We start from the raw sequence: 17852 nt of genomic DNA on the forward strand, positions 1-17852 counted from the left end.
TGGTAATTTCTCACCTGTTTCTCCTAACTGTTGCGCACACGTTTGGTACCCTCATTTTCTGATCATACATGTGTGTCGCTTTGTATCAACAAGACTAGCATATTTGTACCTTCAATATGCAAATATTCACAAGCTTCTCAAAGCAGTGATATTTTTGACTGTGCAGAGCACAAAATCGAGGTCCTCCGTTTTTCCACTCCCATACGCAGTCAAGCTTGCCTGGGAGGCAAGCAAACACAAAAGCATCCCAACCTGCTTACCCCCTTGTCAATCGACAATAGCTCATTGTTGTACTATAAACCCCCACCCTGTCCTGCTCGCACAAAATCCTCTCCCCAAACGACCTTCGATGCGTTTTCTTCTTGTGATGTTGACAAATAGGAGCTAATAACAATCGCCCAAAGGGCGCAAAAACACCGCAGTTAAAAAAATTTCCGCAAAACGTTTTTGGTTTCTGGACTGTAATATTTTAACCACATGATCTGAGATATTATCGGCCTCTAATTTGTTTGGTATTTTCAACGGTTCGTCATTCATTTAAAGCAACCGATAAAGTGATGGGAAAATGTGTCTCAGATGCCATTTGTGACACATAATTTTCTCAGTTCATCTTTGGACACATAATTTCACGAGAGCGCCTATCACTTACTGAACTTCATACATTTAAGATGCAGATTAACGTATCTTCCTAGCTCATACTTGCAACAGTTATGTAAGCGCGAGAGCAAATCACTCACAAAAGGGGTTGCAGTGGCAGCTGTAGCGGTTGAGTTCCGCTGAAGGAGATTGAATAAATTTACAAACCAACGCAAGACAACGAAAAGTTCAGGTGTCGCCACGTAAAATGTCTGTTTACGACCTACGCTGAGAGGCTACCTTATCGTAGGCCTAGCAGAAAACCACCTGAATGCGCTAGAAGACTGCAACTTGTTCTCATAAAGTGAACACGTGTTGGTCAGAATGCACGAATGAGCCTTAAAAGTAATGAAAAGTGACAGCTTACCAGTCTCCGGCTTTGCCCATAGCAGAAGACAACGCAGGCACTTCGCAACAATATTTTCAAAACGCACTTCCCGGCATGCAGTGCTTTGCATCAATTTTGCAGCTCAGCATCTTGACGATAATAGTTGTGCTTATCCTTCACAGAATATGACATTGTGTATTCTTCCGCTTCAAAAACGTTACATTTATTCAAATAACAGCAGTAACAGTTCAATTTTAATCACTTGGTTGCCAATATACTTTCTTTTAAAATCGATAAAAAGATACGCAGATTCCTATAGTGTGCGAAAACAAGGTTTGTTAGCAATACTTCTTTCGGCGTACGAATACACTAGACACAGTAACGGGGATGGCGTGTAATCTGATGTGAGGAGGCCAAGGGTTGCCCAGAGTGAGAGATTGCGGAAATTTTCCGTGCCGCATAGGTACGACAGCTATTTCAGAATTGTCACCCCGTACTTTTCATTAACAATTACATTGTGCCGAGGTTAAATATTTTTACAGGGTTCATTGGTTAATGTTTGCTGTTGTTGTTGGCGATGGCTTTTTTTTTTCTTCTTCTTCTTCTTTCTTTCTAGCAGACGACAGGTCACTTTGCGAAACAAGTTTTCCAGATCTTCCGATTGACCACGATTGCGCTACGTCACTTTTTTTTTTTTTTTATCACATACTTGTCTCAAGGAGAGAGAAAAAAATAAGAAAATAAGCAACAAACGATATAACAGTTACAAGTTTGGAACTTTTTACGCGCAACTCAGAATACCCTCTTGGAGTTTCTCCAAACAGGTAGATAACTAACCCAATAGCAGATGCGCATCATGACCTTCACCTTCAACATTTATTTCACTCCAAGAGCGGTGCCGAAGAGGCTCTCCCCTAACTTCGTATTTCTGGAAATGTATATGTATTGACTTATGAAAGCGAAAAATTGTTCAAAAAGATCCTAAAGATATTTTTATTTCCTGTCGCAAAAACGAAAAAGGAAAGGGTTCTATTTGTTGACTCTCTTGAATACGTCGCATCGGCTGGGTCGACCCTGCGCAGTTGCCGTTTCCAGAGAGACATCGATCCAATCCATGCAGCGGCTGTTTTCGTCGTCTGCTGCGCGGATTGCATTTCGAAGATGGTGCTTCACGTTTCACTTCGAAACAGTCGCATAATAACATATGCGGGGTTAGTTGTTACGAAATATCGCAAATCAGTTGCGCAGACAACTGCATTTTGCATAATAGTTTTTGAAAGTGTCTACGTTTGCTGAAGAACAAAGAAAAATCTGTGAACAACAGTGCACATTTGCAAAGTGTTTTTCTGCGTTTTTTTTTTCTATTTTATTTCTTTGTATAAGTCTTGAGCGCGGCAGAGCTTCCACTGCAACATCACCATTCTTGTGTACAGTCGTGAGTAGCAAGTTATAAAAAAGAAAAACACTGAAATTACTGTTTACTAACGTAAAAGCCTTGTTACAGTAGCGTGACGCAAGACTACTACAAGAAAGCTTGCACGTTAATAAACAGTAGTTTTAGTGTTTTTATCTCTTTATCGCTTGTGTTGACAGCACTTGACAAAGTTTCTAAATTCCTCGTGAGTAGCAACAAAGTTGCAAGTAACTAACTTGTTGTACTATCAAGTTACTTTTATGTGAAAGTAACTTTCAGCTGCACTTGGCAACCCATTTTGGTGAAAGTAGCTGTAAAATGCAACTTTCAGCTACCCATGTATATTTTTGCGTGTATAAGCTAGTCACAAATATTGTTTTGTCATTCTTTCGAGCGTTTCTTAAAAGGTAACTATAATTCTCACTCAGTAAATATTTTCAAGCGCGAGCTGTAACTTTGTTTGCTTTTTCTTAGCACCTCACGCATGAGATCTTGTTGAATTCCTTGCGACACCTGTTTATATTGTTTGTCCCTTTGTTTGTCTTCCGTTGATTTCCCTGTTACCCTTGTCTGCATCTCATATTTTTTACTTATATACCGGATGTTAATTTTTACTCGTTAGACATTTTTTTATAAAAAGCTATGAAAGCTACAGAAATGCCGTTTCTGCAGTTAAGTTTTTTGGCCAGGCGGACATTCTTTCGAAGAGGGTATGTAACTACAAGATGACTATAGTTACCTAAATTCATTAATTAACTATTCAATTAGGAAATGTTGGGCAAAAGCGAGATAGCATAATGGAGACCATCCTCGTTGAAGGCCATTCTATCCTTTGAAAATCCTGAAACAAGAGCGTGCAGTGCAGTATCCATCACTGAATTTCCGCGTGCAAATGAACCGAAACCAAAACCGCGCGCCTGGGGAGCGCCAAAGCACGTGACCCTCTGACGTACGCTATCCTATCCCGTGATCCTCCCTGCTCTCCCCATCGGCGCGGTTTCGGTTTCGGCTCATTTGCACAGCAAAATCGGTGTTTGATAGTTTGAATGCACTTGCGCGTTTCTAGATTTAAAAAAAAAAATCACGGAATGGCTTTTAACGAGGATTGTCGACCATTCTGCTACCACGCTTATGCCCAAAATCCCCATAATGTACCTTTTTCACAGCGGACTATGCGCATGCATATCAGTATGAGGACGACAGAAGCGGGGACCACTGGGGAGACCGCACGAACGGCGCGAGCTCGTCGGTCCCATTCCGGACCTGTTTTGATCCTTTGTGCTACGCACGTGGATTTGTTTTGGCGCGCACCGAGCGTGGTTCGCTGGAAAGCCACTAGGATATGACGCGTATGTGGAAAAGGTCCATTAGAGTTTTTAATGAATTTATGTAATTAGTCATCCTGTGGTTACGTACTCTCCTCGAGAAGATGTCCGCCTGGCCGTATAACTCAACTGCAAAAGCGGCCTCTGTGTAGCTTTCACAACTTTTTAATTTTAAAATTTGTAACAGATAGAAATGAACATCCTGTATGTTACGCATGCCGATTGAGTTGAAACGTTAACGAGAACAAATCGCTGCACGCAAAAACTAAATGAGCTGTCAACTAACAGTTAAATTGTTCAAATGAGGTAATCAAAGATGTATGAATTCGTATTTTGAACCATTTATCGGATTGCTCAATTTGCATTTCCTCTTTCGTTGATGGTTTGTCTACTTTTTATTATACATTACGTACACCTAGTACATTTATATCATATTACAGGTTCTGACTTCTCACACGGGCACATTAAAATCAAATAAATGCCCTCCAGTAATGTTTACTTCGGTATGATTAATACGTATCCCTCCTGTACTTCGGTGGTGGGAATTTTGATGGCACACTTCTGATGTTACGACTTGTGGAACAGACAAACCCCCAAGACCTTTCCACATTTGAATGCGGCGGGTAACGCGCGAGGAACATGCATATTCTTTCAGAAAAAAAAAATTACCATAGGTGACCAGTAGTGAGAGACATATGTCTTTAATCTGCACACTCTCCACAAGCCCCTCAACCCTTTCAGGTAGTCCAGCAGATTCAGCTCTTCCTCAGTGGCAATTCCGCTTTGCACGAGGCTGATCGGTAAATTGAATTGTTTTCGTCAACTGAATTGCAGTGATAAGACATTGTTCAGCAAAAATATTGCGAGTGGTTGCTTCCGATAGACTGCTCGATTAATTATGCAGGATTCTGAGGAATCCTATATGTCATATCAGTGCTCCTTTAAGAATCTAACTTGTACAGATGTGTGTTTAAGTGCTACACATTTACATAGACGTATGCGAATATTGTCACTTGCGCTACCGTGTATTATGGTATACCTTGCAAACTCACTTTCTGTGCATGTCGGCGCACGTGACAATCCGAGTAACAATGTTTAGCACATCATTTCGATCTCGTTCTGAAATCTCCGGAGAATTACAACATGCAAGCACATACACATGCGTAAAACACTAGTTTATAAGCTCCAACAACAAACAGTCTCGTCCAACACGAGAGATCTATAATCGTGTCATTCAATGTAACAGTCCATACGAGGCCATGTGTCTCTTCACAGCTTCCACTTCCTCTGGAGTTCGAATATATCGTTCAATCTCGGAGTCTGAGAAGTCCGAGCCGCATTCCTCCGTTGCCGAATCTCTCCTCGCTCTCTTTGGCGAGCTCGATGCTCGGAATGTAGCGTAGACGGCTGCGTCACGGAGATTTGTGGTGTCTTCCTTGCACGGAACTTGCGGAGCGCTGCAGTCCAGAACGAGCGATACGGCATGTTTCACGATATCGGGCAGATAAATCGTCACGTTTGACGCTTTCACCTTTTCGCTTGTGACCCACGGAATTTTCTGTGCCAGTTTAACCAGCACTTTAACAAACGCTGTTGCCAAATCGTGTACGGGCTTTGACTCCTGGATGCCAACCTTGTGACAGAACGCCTTGTAGTTTGTTGAGGCACGGCTGGGATCCAACGACTTCCAGGCTATGTAGATGGCCGCTGACGCCATGTTTTGAGGAGAGCGACCTTCACCCTGCCAGCACATTTCCGCGACCTTGAGCACTTCCTTGCCTCGTGACAGCACTTTCTCCGCGTCGTCAACGTCGTAGCGTCTGAGTACCGTACGCAAGATGTCCGCCGAAGATGCTCGTGAGAACTCTGCACCCGTCTCCTGCGTTGAGAAACTCAGTACAATTAGGGCTTCCAATAATTACGAATGATTCACATCTTATATGACTTCAAAGGATGACGATTACGATGATGATGATTCGTGCTTTATTCAAAGGAACTGAATTGAGTCGTGGCACTTCTGTGGATGTGGTTCACTGCACCATGCATGCGTTGTACTGCAAAGCAAAGTACGAGGTTGAAAGCAGTAACGGGTAAGTTACTAAAAAAAAGTAACAAAGTTACGGGTACAGTTACCCTGCAAAAATAGTAACTGAGCTACAGTTATAGTTACCCTATTTGAAATGTAACTGAGTTACAGCTACGGTTACCACGTTTAAATAGCTTAGTTACTTTACAGTCGCATTAAGAAAAATAGTCAAATAAGTGTAACTAAAAAAGATTGTCTTGGCGATTGTACAGTCCAAGCGTAATTATACCATGGCAGTGATACCGAAACATGGCAGTGATACCCTGGAGCAACTCATCTGCTGCTTAATGAAATTTCTCTTTTTGTTACATGTATTTGTTCACCGACAAGGGACTATAGTCGGGGTTGCCACGTGGCCAGTATTTTGCCGACCTGGCAGGTTATTAGGTTCTCTTGCCGGTTGTAAGGCAACACCAGCAGCATTTTGAGGCAGAAGGAATTTCATTGGGGAATTCCGTCAAAATTCATAGGTTTCAGGACGTGATCTTTTATGTTTTCCGCAACTTATTTTCTGTGCATATTCAACCAACCACACAGAGCCACAAGGGGAGCGTGGACACCTCACGCTTATGTGCACACTGCTCAGTGTGCGTTGTCGCTCATTAAGGGTTTACCTCACCCTCTCCCACCCTCTCTATTTCCCTCGCCCAACCTCAAATTACCTCCTATCCCCTTCTACCTCACTCACTCAGCCGGGCGGCACTAACACGGAATTAAAAACGAAAAACATTCAGCCTGTATCTTTCATGGCCAAAAGTGGCACCCCTAACTGTTGTAGCGACACCCTTGCACACGACGCTCCGCATTTAGTGGTTGCGCAGACGCTGTTATGCACAGCGTTTCAGTATGTTCTATAAGATGGAATCTAAATGTTAAAGCAAATCTAACAAGAAGGGCTCAAAGTATGTAGTATTGGGTAGTGTTGGGTGTGATATACCTCTGCACACTTTTGTACCAGCCAGAACCCAAATGCTGCTTGCAGGCAGCCTAGTGCTCCACCTATAATCATATGAAAACACGTGAAAGAACGACACATGTGAAACATGTTTTTTTCTTCTTTTTTGTGCGGCTTTCACGTGTTGCCATTCGAGACGCCTAGTGTATCTCTGTACCGGCAATTTTTGCGATATTCAACCTTTCATCACATGGAACCATTCGAAAGAACAGTACGTGTAAAACGTGTTTCTTTTTCTTTTCTGTGCGCTTTCACGTGGTGGTAACCGGTAAATTTACCGGATCTACCTTTCTTACCTTCTGCACGAAACGGACCGCCGTATTAATCTCTCCAACTGTGCGCTGCACAAACTTGCTCAGTTCCTTGAGGGATACAGACCAGTGTTCCAGCCTCATCACGACGTAACAGCATGCCGCTGCCAGCGCGGTCTTGTAAGCCAGTTTTTTGTGGCCGGTCTTCCCGACCAGCTCCAGGTAAGTCGCCTCGGCCCGTTCCTTCGTGTGCGTGTCCATCTTGAAGTGAAGTGCCATTTGCTGAAGCCAGTGCAGCCCTTCTCTTCGGGGACCATGGAGTTTGTGCTGAGCGTCCACACGGTGCACACCCCTGGTACCATGCCTCGAGTTACGAGACAGAAGCAGGGTGGAGTTCTTTTCTTTGGACGCGTCGACGAAGTGGGTGCCCTCGCAAGGCCCGCCGTTGCTTATTCGGAGGTCCAAGTATTCCGTGACAGCTCCACATGCGGTGCAGACATTACATCCCTGGTGGCAAAAACATGCAGCTCTAAAGCATCAGGTGCAAAGAGGCAATGTTTGGGAGTAGGATAAGGGGAGTGACACGATCGGAAGTAATCAGGGGTGTCTGATATGGAGAGCATTATTATTATTATTATTTTGCTTTCCACCAAGATACCTAATTTATTTATTAGTTTTTACAGGCAGTAAGTATTTGATTGTGTGGGTTGAGCAATAAATATCAGTAAAATAATTTTCGATGTTCATCTCTATTTCTTCTTTTTTTTTTTAGCCATCCATGAAAGCGTTGCGACATCGTCCCTTGTCACTTCTAGTTTATGGGTTTTGTCGAAAATTCCCCTCCTAGACCTTTCCCGTCACTTTTCGTCCCTAACGATGATATAAGGCACGATAAATACGAATGTTTGGCATCCCTTTTCAATGAAATGCGGGTTTAACTGTGCGGCCGGTAAAAGCATACTCACGCTTGGAACATCGTTACCACTAATAACTGCCTCCTCTCCGCAGTCCGGACATTTACCGGCCATCGTGACTGCAAATATTACGTGCACACTCAATACCGAAAGGCACACTGGCAAGCACCCCGGTTCTTGTCAACACACATGAACAGCACGGAACTGAACAATCACTGGGGGCAGACATCTTGAAATGAAACAATCGATGTCGTTGCGTTCATGCACGCGTCCTTTATTAGCTTTTTTTAAGCATCCTCGCAAAGAGTTATTTGAAGAAACACTGAACTTTTGTATCAGTATGAACTACTTTTTGCCCCTCCAAAGAAGAAGAAAAAAAGAATACTGCCACCTGTTTTTTCTCTTTCTCACACACTCTCTTTCTCTCCCTCTTTTTTTTAAATTTCCCCAGGAAGAACTTTGCGTACGTTTGCGCACGTGCGTGTGTGGCTAGCGTTACAGCAGCGGTAACGGGAGCCACCGGTTGGAGTTACAGCAGTGGTAACGGCAACAGCCAGTTAGGGTTACAGCAGCGGTAATGGGTGCAACCGGTTGGCGTTACAGCAGCGGTGACAGGAGCGACTACTTAGAGTTACAGCACTGATAAGTACGATGGCTGAATTTACAACAGCTACAGCAGTAACGCGAATGCGCAGTTATCGTCAGCAATGTATAAAGTGATTGAATGCACTTCGCCACTTTTGAGTCAGGGCGGGCGTCAAGCGTCACAGGCGCGAGAAAAAATATATATATACCTACATATATGTACACAGTACACGTCAGAGTGTTTTGATTATGATTTTCAGGATTTTCATAATTAAGTAAGTTTGGTATCATGCCGTTTTGAGACAGGGCGAGTGCTTGGGTGGCGCCGACCACAACGCCACCGTGTAGCATATTGCCCGCGCGGACATCCCCTTGTATCACTTGTGCTTGTACGCAGTTACATGGTCTTCACCTGTTTGTTGTGTTTTCGTTGCTATTTGTGTATATAGTTTGTGGTTACGGTATCGTGATGAAATGGCGACAGGTTCCGAACGTATGACTTAAACTTAGGCCGTCATAGGGGGACGGGCAGGGACCTGCCATTACCAGAGCTCTACCAAATGACTCCGAATCGTCTAACCAGGCAAATTAGTAGTTTTAGCTGTGTTAACAGGTATGTTAACAGCTGATGAAGCTAGAACTCTATCACGTGATGTTGCACAAAGCCGTATGGGGCAAGCGCGCTTCAGGTGTTCCAACTTTTTTTTTAGTTCAGTGTTATAAGCAGCTGTGGCTATGGGCGGCTGACAGATGTGGACGGATGCAGACAGGACAGTAGCAAGGAGTGGGGGAGTCAGGTGTTTCAAGGCTTTGCATTTTTTTGGGCAGAGCAGTTACTTAGAGCATTGACAGCTCCGATGGCTGAAGTTACCACGGTTACAACAGTAACACAAATGAAGGGTTGATGTTACAATTGTGGTCACTTCAGTCGCAACTGAACAAGGCAGTCGCCATACTTTATGCCGCTTTGGAGCCAATTAGGGTTTACTGCCTGATAATCCTCCTAGCTAGCCTTTGTGGCAACAAGCAAAATGCACACCATACTTTCCACACACACACAGTATAGAAGAGGTGCCCTTTTTTTCACACTCTTATGGCATGTAGTGATTAGTACGTGTGACTTATGTACTGAGGACCCATTCTACATGAAATAAACTTCAGAGACAGAATGGGCAATGCATTTACTCTTCAAGCCTACCAGGGAAGACATTGGCAAAGCCTGCCCACCAATGTAGGGAACAATTTTATTGCACTGACATCTTATTGCACAATCACATATCAACATGCAGCAGAAACAGATGAACACAATTTATTTCCTGCAGCATGTTTCGCAAAACCATGGCGCTTCAGCAGAGAGTCTTGCTCTGGATACTCGTGCGCAAACTACATCAAACCAATGTAAGCAGGAGTCACATGAAATGGAATCTGCATCTAAGGTTTCTCTGCACAAGTTGCATTTCCACACCATGTTGGTCTTCTTGGTGCTTATAAGATTGCACACTGCTGCCCAACCGTCAGCTGTAAAGTATCCGGAAATCACATTCAGATCAACAGCCTCGTCAAGGGCAGCTTCCGAGACTCGGCTTGGGAATACTTCAACATCATCTTCCTCTGCAAGGATGGGAAATGGGAGATGTGAATGCTATCTCCTGAGAGCCAGAACAATTTGGCAACAAATTATACAGTCATGCTCACCTATTAAGGTATTTCTCAACAGTACATCCTCTGCTTTAGACTTTGAGACAAACCACTCGAGCATCTTGAGTTGCCGTGTTCTTAATGGTAGCTCAAAAAACTTGACTAGGCCAGGCTTCTTGGTCCTTGCATGGTGGCCTCTCGAACTCATTTCGTAGCCTTCAATACTCTCTGCACTTGTAGATTGCTCCTGTGGCACACCATGCAATACAGGAGTCGGAGCTTTGCTGCCAAGGCGACGGCGTTTTGCTGGTACCCCAATGACTGTTTTCGAGGCTCCTTTTGGTCGGCCGCGAACTCTTATCCGTGATGGCATTTTTATTGCATTAAGTGTGTCAGCAGAAGCTGTCACGCTTGGGAGCTCACAAAGCACGTCTGTGGCTGCAACCTCCATCGGCCTAGTGGGAGATAAATTCATTAAGCACTATTCACGTCAAATTGCAAGCACAACTCATAGGAACAGGGGTTTACCTTGCAATTTCTGCATGAAGTAGTGGTGTGAGGGAGGAGGCAGAAGCTGCTGGTGCTGCTTGGAGCTCGCAGGGCCTAGTGGGAGAAAGATTCATTAAGCACTATTCACGTCAAATTGCAAGCACAACTCATAGGAACAGGGGTTTACCTTGCAATTTCTGCATGAAGTAGTGGTGTGAGGGAGGAGGCAGAAGCTGCTGGTGCTGCTTGGAGCTCGCAGGGCCTAGTGGGAGAAAGATTCATTAAGCACTATTCACGTCAAATTGCAAGCACAACTCATAGGAACAGGGGTTTACCTTGCAATTTCTGCATGAAGTAGTGGTGTGAGGGAGGAGGCAGAAGCTGCTGGTGCTGCTTGGAGCTCGCAGGGCCTAGTGGGAGAAAGATTCATTAAGCACTATTCACGTCAAATTGCAAGCACAACTCATAGGAACAGAGGTTTACCTTGCAATTTCTGCATGAAGGAACGGTGTCAGGGAGGAGGCAGTTGCTTGAGGAGGGGAGGCGGTTGCTGTAGAGAGTGGTTCTTCTGTAACAATGCTGCATGGCCTGAAGTAGAAAGCAAAGCATGTTGTAGCAATTACCTATGCAACAGCCTATAACGTACACTTTTAGCACGGATGAGGAATGATGTAGTAGAAGGCATATTGCTGATACACTAGAAGGCATGTTGCTGATAAAGACTGCAGCGTGCACGTATATTTGAAGTTGAGTAGGATGCTAAATGTCCTCCATGGCACACACCATTTAGACATGCTGGGTACTTCCATGAGGGTGAGATACCTGTGTGATGCTTCTGGTATACGTTCATCCACATTCTCTGGCTGAACTGGTAGACTCACTGTGTGTCCTCTTTCCCATGCATTAATTATGGACACAAGCAAGGAAAGACGATCCAGGAAATTCTGCCCAGTTTCTTCGGAGGCCAGTTCAGCAAGGCGCTTGCAGTATGGAAAAGTCCTGCGATACTTTTCGTGCTGTGCCATTGGTCGTTTCCTTGACACAATTTCCGAGCATGTGACTGCTGGGATTCCTGTTTCTTCAGTTTGGGTCGATGCCTGACCAGGTTGCCTAAACTCTTCGTTGTAGTACTGTCGGGTCCACCTCTTGTCCACGATGTGTTCGGAAAATGGGTTCATGGTCTGTTCACGCCGCACCGCAAAAATGTGACGACAGGGAAGGTGCATAGAGAGGAACTCTGTGCACTGGCATTCCTCACATGTGACAGTGAGAGTTGAACCTGCACTACTTCTGTAGATGTATGTAGTACCATCAACTGCTTCTGGTAGTCGCACAAGCTTGGAGAGTTCGTACTGCTTCTGCACATGTCGAAACGCGTAGGGCGTCAGCCTGCTATAGTATAGCTGAAGAGGGGCATCCCAATCAGCGAAGTCAGTTGGAGTCTTCGAGAGTGCATAGTAGTAGCTATGCCTGTGCTCTTCTCTCAGCACGCCCAGCAAATTGAAGAGCTGAATGAAGAAGTCCTTTAAGGAGTTCTTGGTCCCCATTATATTTTTCAGCTGCCCATTAAATCGTTCGAGCCTGTTGTTTGTGGTATTGCTAAATGATCCTTCCATGAACTGGGGTCCCGTATACCACTCATACTTAGTTGTCTTCCAGTTCTTCTCGTAGTATTGGATCACGTTAGGTGGTGCAAGTTCATACAGCTTTCCTTCAAGTTCATCGAACTTCTCTTCGGCTCTTGCCATAACCATACCCTGCAACACCTGCAAAATCTTCTCTCTTAAATTACTGGAAATATTCATCTTTTGTGTAGTGATCTCCCGGTTGAAGGTCCGCAGCGTATGGTAAGCGCACACTAGGATGTTAGCCTCAGGGAAGTGCTCTTTAAGTAGCTGACGCTCCAACAAGTCTTTATCGGCCATAACACAACCAATTTGTGATGCAGCTGGGTGGAGTTCCTTGAACTTGGACAGCAGCCAGTCTAGCGTCTCAGCATCTTCGTGCACGACCAGGGCGATGCATACTGTCTCTGTACTTCCATTCCCATCAACGTTGTGGATTACGAATACAGGCGTCCGAATGTCAAGAAGCTTGTAAGTTCCATCAATTCCAATGTACTCTGGGTAGCGGCGCATTGATTGCTTCATTTCTTGAGTACAGATCAGCAGCCCTCGGAACTCTCCACTGCTTGTTAAGACATGGCAGTCAGACCCTTAGAAGAGAGCAGATTATGAGATGTGGAACAATGAGGCAAAAAGGCACATGTGAATAAGCACCACTTTGTGATTTAGTATACGCACTGTATGTGGATTGAAGGTAGTCCACAGTCGTCTTCAGGTCGTGTCTCTTTGGGTCCTTGTTCATTGTCACTATATTGGATAAATCCTTTGAAAGTACTATCTGGCCTGTCTGCTCTTGAAGGGCCCGTGCAACACGCTTCTTGTTGCAGCCCAGCTGAAGGAGCCTTTTGGTGTCCTTTTGCGCCTCGATGGTGAGCTTTCGATTGTGGGGGAGGTGCAAAAACATCTCCTGAAACAGTGTTGAAAATGAACATATTTATGTGCGCACTTTAGAGTCACAATCTTCGATCTTCACCTCTGACATATCGTGTTTGCTATGCTCATCTGCCATGTCCACAACCTCTATAGACTCTCCGTCAGTCGACACGCGACAGTCAATCCGGAACGGGCAGTCCTTGACATATGTGCTGAAATTAGAAAAAATAAACCACACACAAGCCTTCAAACATGTTCATTGAATGCAGAATCGAGGCAAGCGTGACCATACCTTGTCTTCCGAACTCCCTTTCCACGGTTTTTGTGCGTCCTGCCACCGTGTATGCAGCAGTACTTTATTTCGTACACGGAGATGTTTTCGTTGACATGACGCTTGAGACCTTTCGTCCTACGGGCCGTCACAACTGACACGGAGCTCCGCGTATACAGCTGGGTAAACGATTCCTTGCAATAGGACTTAATACGTTCTTCCAGCTCCTCAAACGTTCGGAACCTGTCGCCAAGTTTCATCACGACACCTTAACCACAAACCACACAAAAAGCAACAAAAACACAATAAACAGGTGAAGAGCACGTGGTAACTGTGTAGTGCGTACACGGGAGGACCGTGGCGGTGGTGGTGGGTGGTGGCACCTGTCGGCGCTGTAGTCAGCGCCGCCTATGGCGCCGGCCGAACGCCCGCCTTGTCTCAAAAAAGCACATGATTCGAAGACACCGAACGAACTTACTTACATTATCAAAATCGTGATCAAGACTTTCTTTTTCCTTTCACGCCTGTAACGCTTGACGTCTTCCCTGACTCAAAAGTGACGAAGTGCATTCACTCAGCTTTATATTTACTCTCGGCCTAACTACTCATCGGCCATCGGATTTATCGGTGCCATAACTTGACTACCGCTGCTGTAACGCCAAGCGGCCGTTCCAGTTCCAGTTACCGCTGCTGTAGCCCTAACCGGCTGTTGCCGTTACCGCTGCTGTAACGCCAACCGGTGGCACCCGTTACCGCTGCTGTAACCCTAACTGGCTGTTGCCGTTACCGCTGCTGTAACTCCAACCGGTGGCTCCCGTTACCGCTGCTGTAACGCTAGCCACAACGAAATGTTAAATGTAACTGCGTAACTTTCCCAAAATGCGAAGGGATACAGTAGATGTTGTACGTATACTACACTGCGCGAAAGTGTAAAGCTTCCCTTCTCACTTTATTTGGCAGACGATCGTCGTGCCTCTTCACAACGGAGAACCATGGATAGACGAGTGCTTGTCGTCTGTAATTGCACAAGATTTCCAAGGATCGTTAGAGTTGTCAATTTACAACGATTCAAGCACCGTGAGATAATAATATAATTTCAATGTAGAGTACCTGAAACTTTTTGTTTTTGTTTCCTTTTCTAGGACAGATCACTTGAACTTGTAGAGAAATGGAGAACATCGCTGGAGCAAAGAAAGATCGTATTGACACTTTCGTCCGGGGATGCCTGTACCGGCCCCAAAGGAGGTACAGACATCTAGACCTGAAATATCAACACCTTAATTTTCCAAATGTCATTAACGTGTTGGTTCTCGAAAGTAGCGTAGCCAGACAAATATTTCAATGGAATCCATTTATTGAGTGATTTCATATAATTCATTTGCGAGAGTTATGTGGGAAATTCCTAAATGCACTACCAAAGGTGCGAGTTTGAGTGGGGTTGGACCTCCAAACCCCCTCCCTGCCCTATGGGTATGCTGCTGGTTTTCTATGTTAAATAGAGCTGGGTACTGAGTACCGAGTACCCAAAAAGACTGTCAATCTATGTGGACCACCGTTTGAGACCTGACAAAACATCTTTGTCTCTGCAGTTGGAGCAGCCAAGAATAGGGCTGTTCACCAGAGCTGTGGAAGATACCTCTGTTTTCTAGACATAGTAGGTACTTTGTACACATAATGCATTGCAGCCGAAATACTTCCAGCAGCACATTTTAATACAATTCCCAGGATGACATAATGGGTCCCGAACGCATTAGCAGCCAGTACACTACAGCGATTCGTAGCCCTTCGAACACGGCAAGTAAGCCTCTTCTTTTTACGTGATTATTTTTAGTGCACGTTTAGGCCTGCGTTTACGCACGTCTCTGTTATGTATCATCTAAACAGATCGTAGGCAGCAAGTTTAATCGAATCCCCGAGGGGTCTACAGAAAGGTATACGGTGTGGGCGAACAATCTGGAACAAGACAAACTTGATGTTCAAGTGAGAGCTTTACACACATACACCATGAGTCACTTTTACGGAAAAATTCTAATGTTCAACGCAACTACCATCGATGATTTTTTATCTCGCAGATTTTTACGTCCCACGGTCCAACTATCATCATGCCCACGTGGTTTTGCGATCGAGCCGTCTTCGAAGCTGTTGGCGGGTTTGACGAGCGTGGAAAAGCAAGTAGTGTTTTCTCGGAGAACTGACTAAATTACTGAATAATAACATATATGAAACATACACGAATGTAACACACTGTTGCTAGAAGGGGATTTGGATGTTTATACCATTACGGATATTCGCTCTCGAGCAGACTTTCTGGGGGTTGAAACAAAAGTGTTGGCACCGGATGCCTAGAAGGGTGTAAACCTTCAAATCCCTAAATTTTTGAGTACCGTTGTTTTAAAAAAATGCTAATAATAATTAAAAAAATTGCAGGGTATTCCAGAAGATCTAATCTTCTTTTACAAACACCTGGACCTTGGAGGAAAACTTTTGCGAGTCGATCGGGTTCTCCTGACCTACCGCTACCATCAACAAGCTGCAACATTTTCTGTGTTAGAGTAAGATGACCCGAAGACTTAAAAACGTGTTTGAAACTTTCGGAATAATTTTAATCTGGTAGGTCGACGATATGGGACGTTCGACTCGACAGGATGCAAAGAGATTTTCTGTCACGGTGGACGACGTTTACCATTTGGAATGCTGGGAAACAAGGAAGGAGGTTTTATCGCGCTCTTTGCAAGGAAAGCCGTAAAAAGGTAGACAGTATTGCGTGTACAGCGTTTGTTGACCATGCTTCGTATGACAGACTTGACAGAAAAACTCAGCTAGTTTTAGCAGTGTAAACGCAACGTTAGTAAAATTTGCTATGTCATTCCAGGTGGTGGCATTCTGCGACGTCGATGAAAAGAAGATCGCTAAAAAGGTGTACATCCACGAAGAGTCAGAGGTAAATATTCCATTATCCGGGATCTTTCCAAGTTGTGATCTTGTGATCTAATACGATATTGCCTTTACCAAACTCCATAGGAAGTCCCAAGGCCTAGAGTGCCCATCATACATTTTTTGCAAGCAACGGCACCACTAGTGATCTGCATGAAACTGGTAAACTTTAGAATTGTATTGCTCTCGGATTGTTTCTTTGTCATTTCTCTAATTGTTCACACCCATATCTGTAACAAACCATGTGCAGAAATAGTTGGTTAAATCAGAAGGTTGGCTGTACGTGCATGCTTCCATGTGATGCTGTAGCTCTGGAAATGTGAACATGCAAATATTTGCATCATGTAGGCCAGCATGTGACTTGTCCTAATGGATAATTTCAATTTGTTATGAAGGCCGTTACTGTAACATGGACTGAGTGTATTTCATGGACATTGTAACATGTTATTGCGCTACATATTTCAGGACCTGACAGGTGGAGGATTTGAAAGGAACCTGTCTCTCATGAACTTGGAAGAAGGCAAAGATTATATACTGTTTTCATGATGGTGTAGCAATGAAATAAAACATTTTTACGTAAAAGTAACTGCATATTAGAGTAATGCGAGGTCGCTGCAGCAGATTGCAAAAAAAAGAAAGAAGAAAACAAACAAAAATCTTGTAATATTTGAAATTTGTCCCCATTGTGTTGGAGTTGGACGGACGGATATTCGTGGTATGGCCAGGCCCCCACAGCTCCCCCTCTTCGCGGCTCTAAAAAAATGTTTGCACGTCATAAACACGTGGCATTACTCCGTCAGGCATCATAGTTGATACCCATTGGCCGAAGGACATTGCGCGCTCCGCTATTGGTTGGCAACGTTTCAAAAGCGCATTCTTTCGCGGGCTGCCTGTCTGGCGGGCAGTTACGAGAAGGGAAGGGAGAGAAGTGGCAGCGGCGTCTCGCGTCTCGACGATGTCAGTTGACACCACGGTATGATGGCATTGTTCAAAGAGAAGTCCAAGATTTGTTTGTTTGTCAAAGTGACTCAGCGCGTGTTGTGATGTTTCCCCGACACAAGTATCCTACGTACGAACATTCTCTCGAGTTCAGAACTGGAATTGAGTGCTGAGCTGACGCCTGAGGAACACTTGTGAGCGCCGTCGCATTTTCAAATTCAGTCACATCGGAGACAGGATTCGGTGTCCGTGCGACAAGTATTGCCCGCTTCGTTGAAACCTTCGCACTGCAACCAACGAAAGGAGATGCTCACCGTGAAATCGTGTGAGCGTCGCTCACTTCTGGGACTAGAGTGTGTGTGTGTTTTTCCGAGTTCGAACTTGGTCAACGAGCGCAACGATTTGGACTCTGTAGGCACGGTGAATATTTGTGTCAAACTATTGAATCAGTACGATGTTTCAAATAAATGTGTATTTTGTCAAAAATTTGCTTAGTTGTTCTGGAATACGGAATAACAAGCGTCGGGCATGAAAACCAGTAAAAGTAAAAGCCGATGGTAGCCAGTACTGGCCAGTACCGGGCCGAAAG

At 44.6% G+C, this 17852-nt stretch overlaps 5 protein-coding genes across 5 annotated transcripts in view; 1 reads left to right on the plus strand and 4 right to left on the minus strand.

Moving 5' to 3' along the window:
• Positions 1–1103, minus strand: part of LOC135391912 (protein Gawky-like) — a 31849-nt gene extending 30746 nt beyond the window's left edge. The window contains exon 1 of the mRNA XM_064622470.1: positions 1004–1103. The gene's annotated coding sequence lies outside the window, so the exon portion shown is untranslated. The remainder of the gene's footprint in view (positions 1–1003) is intronic.
• A 3756-nt stretch (positions 1104–4859) lies between these two features.
• On the minus strand, positions 4860–8315 carry LOC135391914 (transcription factor IIIB 50 kDa subunit-like). The gene is made up of 3 exons (XM_064622475.1): positions 7961–8315; positions 7041–7502; positions 4860–5582 (listed from the first exon to the last, which is right to left on the minus strand). The coding sequence occupies exons 1-3, from the start codon at positions 8021–8023 to the stop codon at positions 4938–4940; spliced, it is 1170 nt and encodes a 389-aa protein (XP_064478545.1). The 5' UTR covers positions 8024–8315; the 3' UTR covers positions 4860–4937.
• Positions 8316–8473: 158 nt separating this feature from the next.
• LOC135391915 (queuosine-tRNA galactosyltransferase-like) lies at positions 8474–16915 on the plus strand. The gene is made up of 12 exons (XM_064622476.1): positions 8474–14293; positions 14351–14467; positions 14533–14635; positions 14980–15044; positions 15116–15184; positions 15275–15370; positions 15463–15558; positions 15818–15942; positions 16005–16140; positions 16263–16331; positions 16412–16486; positions 16790–16915. The coding sequence occupies exons 1-12, from the start codon at positions 14270–14272 to the stop codon at positions 16868–16870; spliced, it is 1056 nt and encodes a 351-aa protein (XP_064478546.1). The 5' UTR covers positions 8474–14269; the 3' UTR covers positions 16871–16915.
• On the minus strand, positions 9715–11242 carry LOC135391916 (uncharacterized). Its single transcript, XM_064622477.1, has 6 exons — positions 11105–11242; positions 10957–11031; positions 10809–10883; positions 10661–10735; positions 10190–10587; positions 9715–10105 (listed from the first exon to the last, which is right to left on the minus strand). The coding sequence occupies exons 5-6, from the start codon at positions 10581–10583 to the stop codon at positions 9804–9806; spliced, it is 696 nt and encodes a 231-aa protein (XP_064478547.1). The 5' UTR covers positions 10584–10587; positions 10661–10735; positions 10809–10883; positions 10957–11031; positions 11105–11242; the 3' UTR covers positions 9715–9803.
• On the minus strand, positions 11117–14122 carry LOC135391913 (uncharacterized). The gene is made up of 5 exons (XM_064622474.1): positions 13412–14122; positions 13220–13331; positions 12925–13153; positions 11268–12836; positions 11117–11209 (listed from the first exon to the last, which is right to left on the minus strand). The coding sequence occupies exons 1-4, from the start codon at positions 13648–13650 to the stop codon at positions 11272–11274; spliced, it is 2145 nt and encodes a 714-aa protein (XP_064478544.1). The 5' UTR covers positions 13651–14122; the 3' UTR covers positions 11117–11209; positions 11268–11271.
• Positions 16916–17852: the final 937 nt, after the last annotated feature.

The sequence above is a fragment of the Ornithodoros turicata genome, chromosome 4 (genome assembly GCF_037126465.1).
Source record: "Ornithodoros turicata isolate Travis chromosome 4, ASM3712646v1, whole genome shotgun sequence".
Classification (NCBI taxonomy): Eukaryota; Metazoa; Arthropoda; class Arachnida; order Ixodida; family Argasidae; genus Ornithodoros; species Ornithodoros turicata.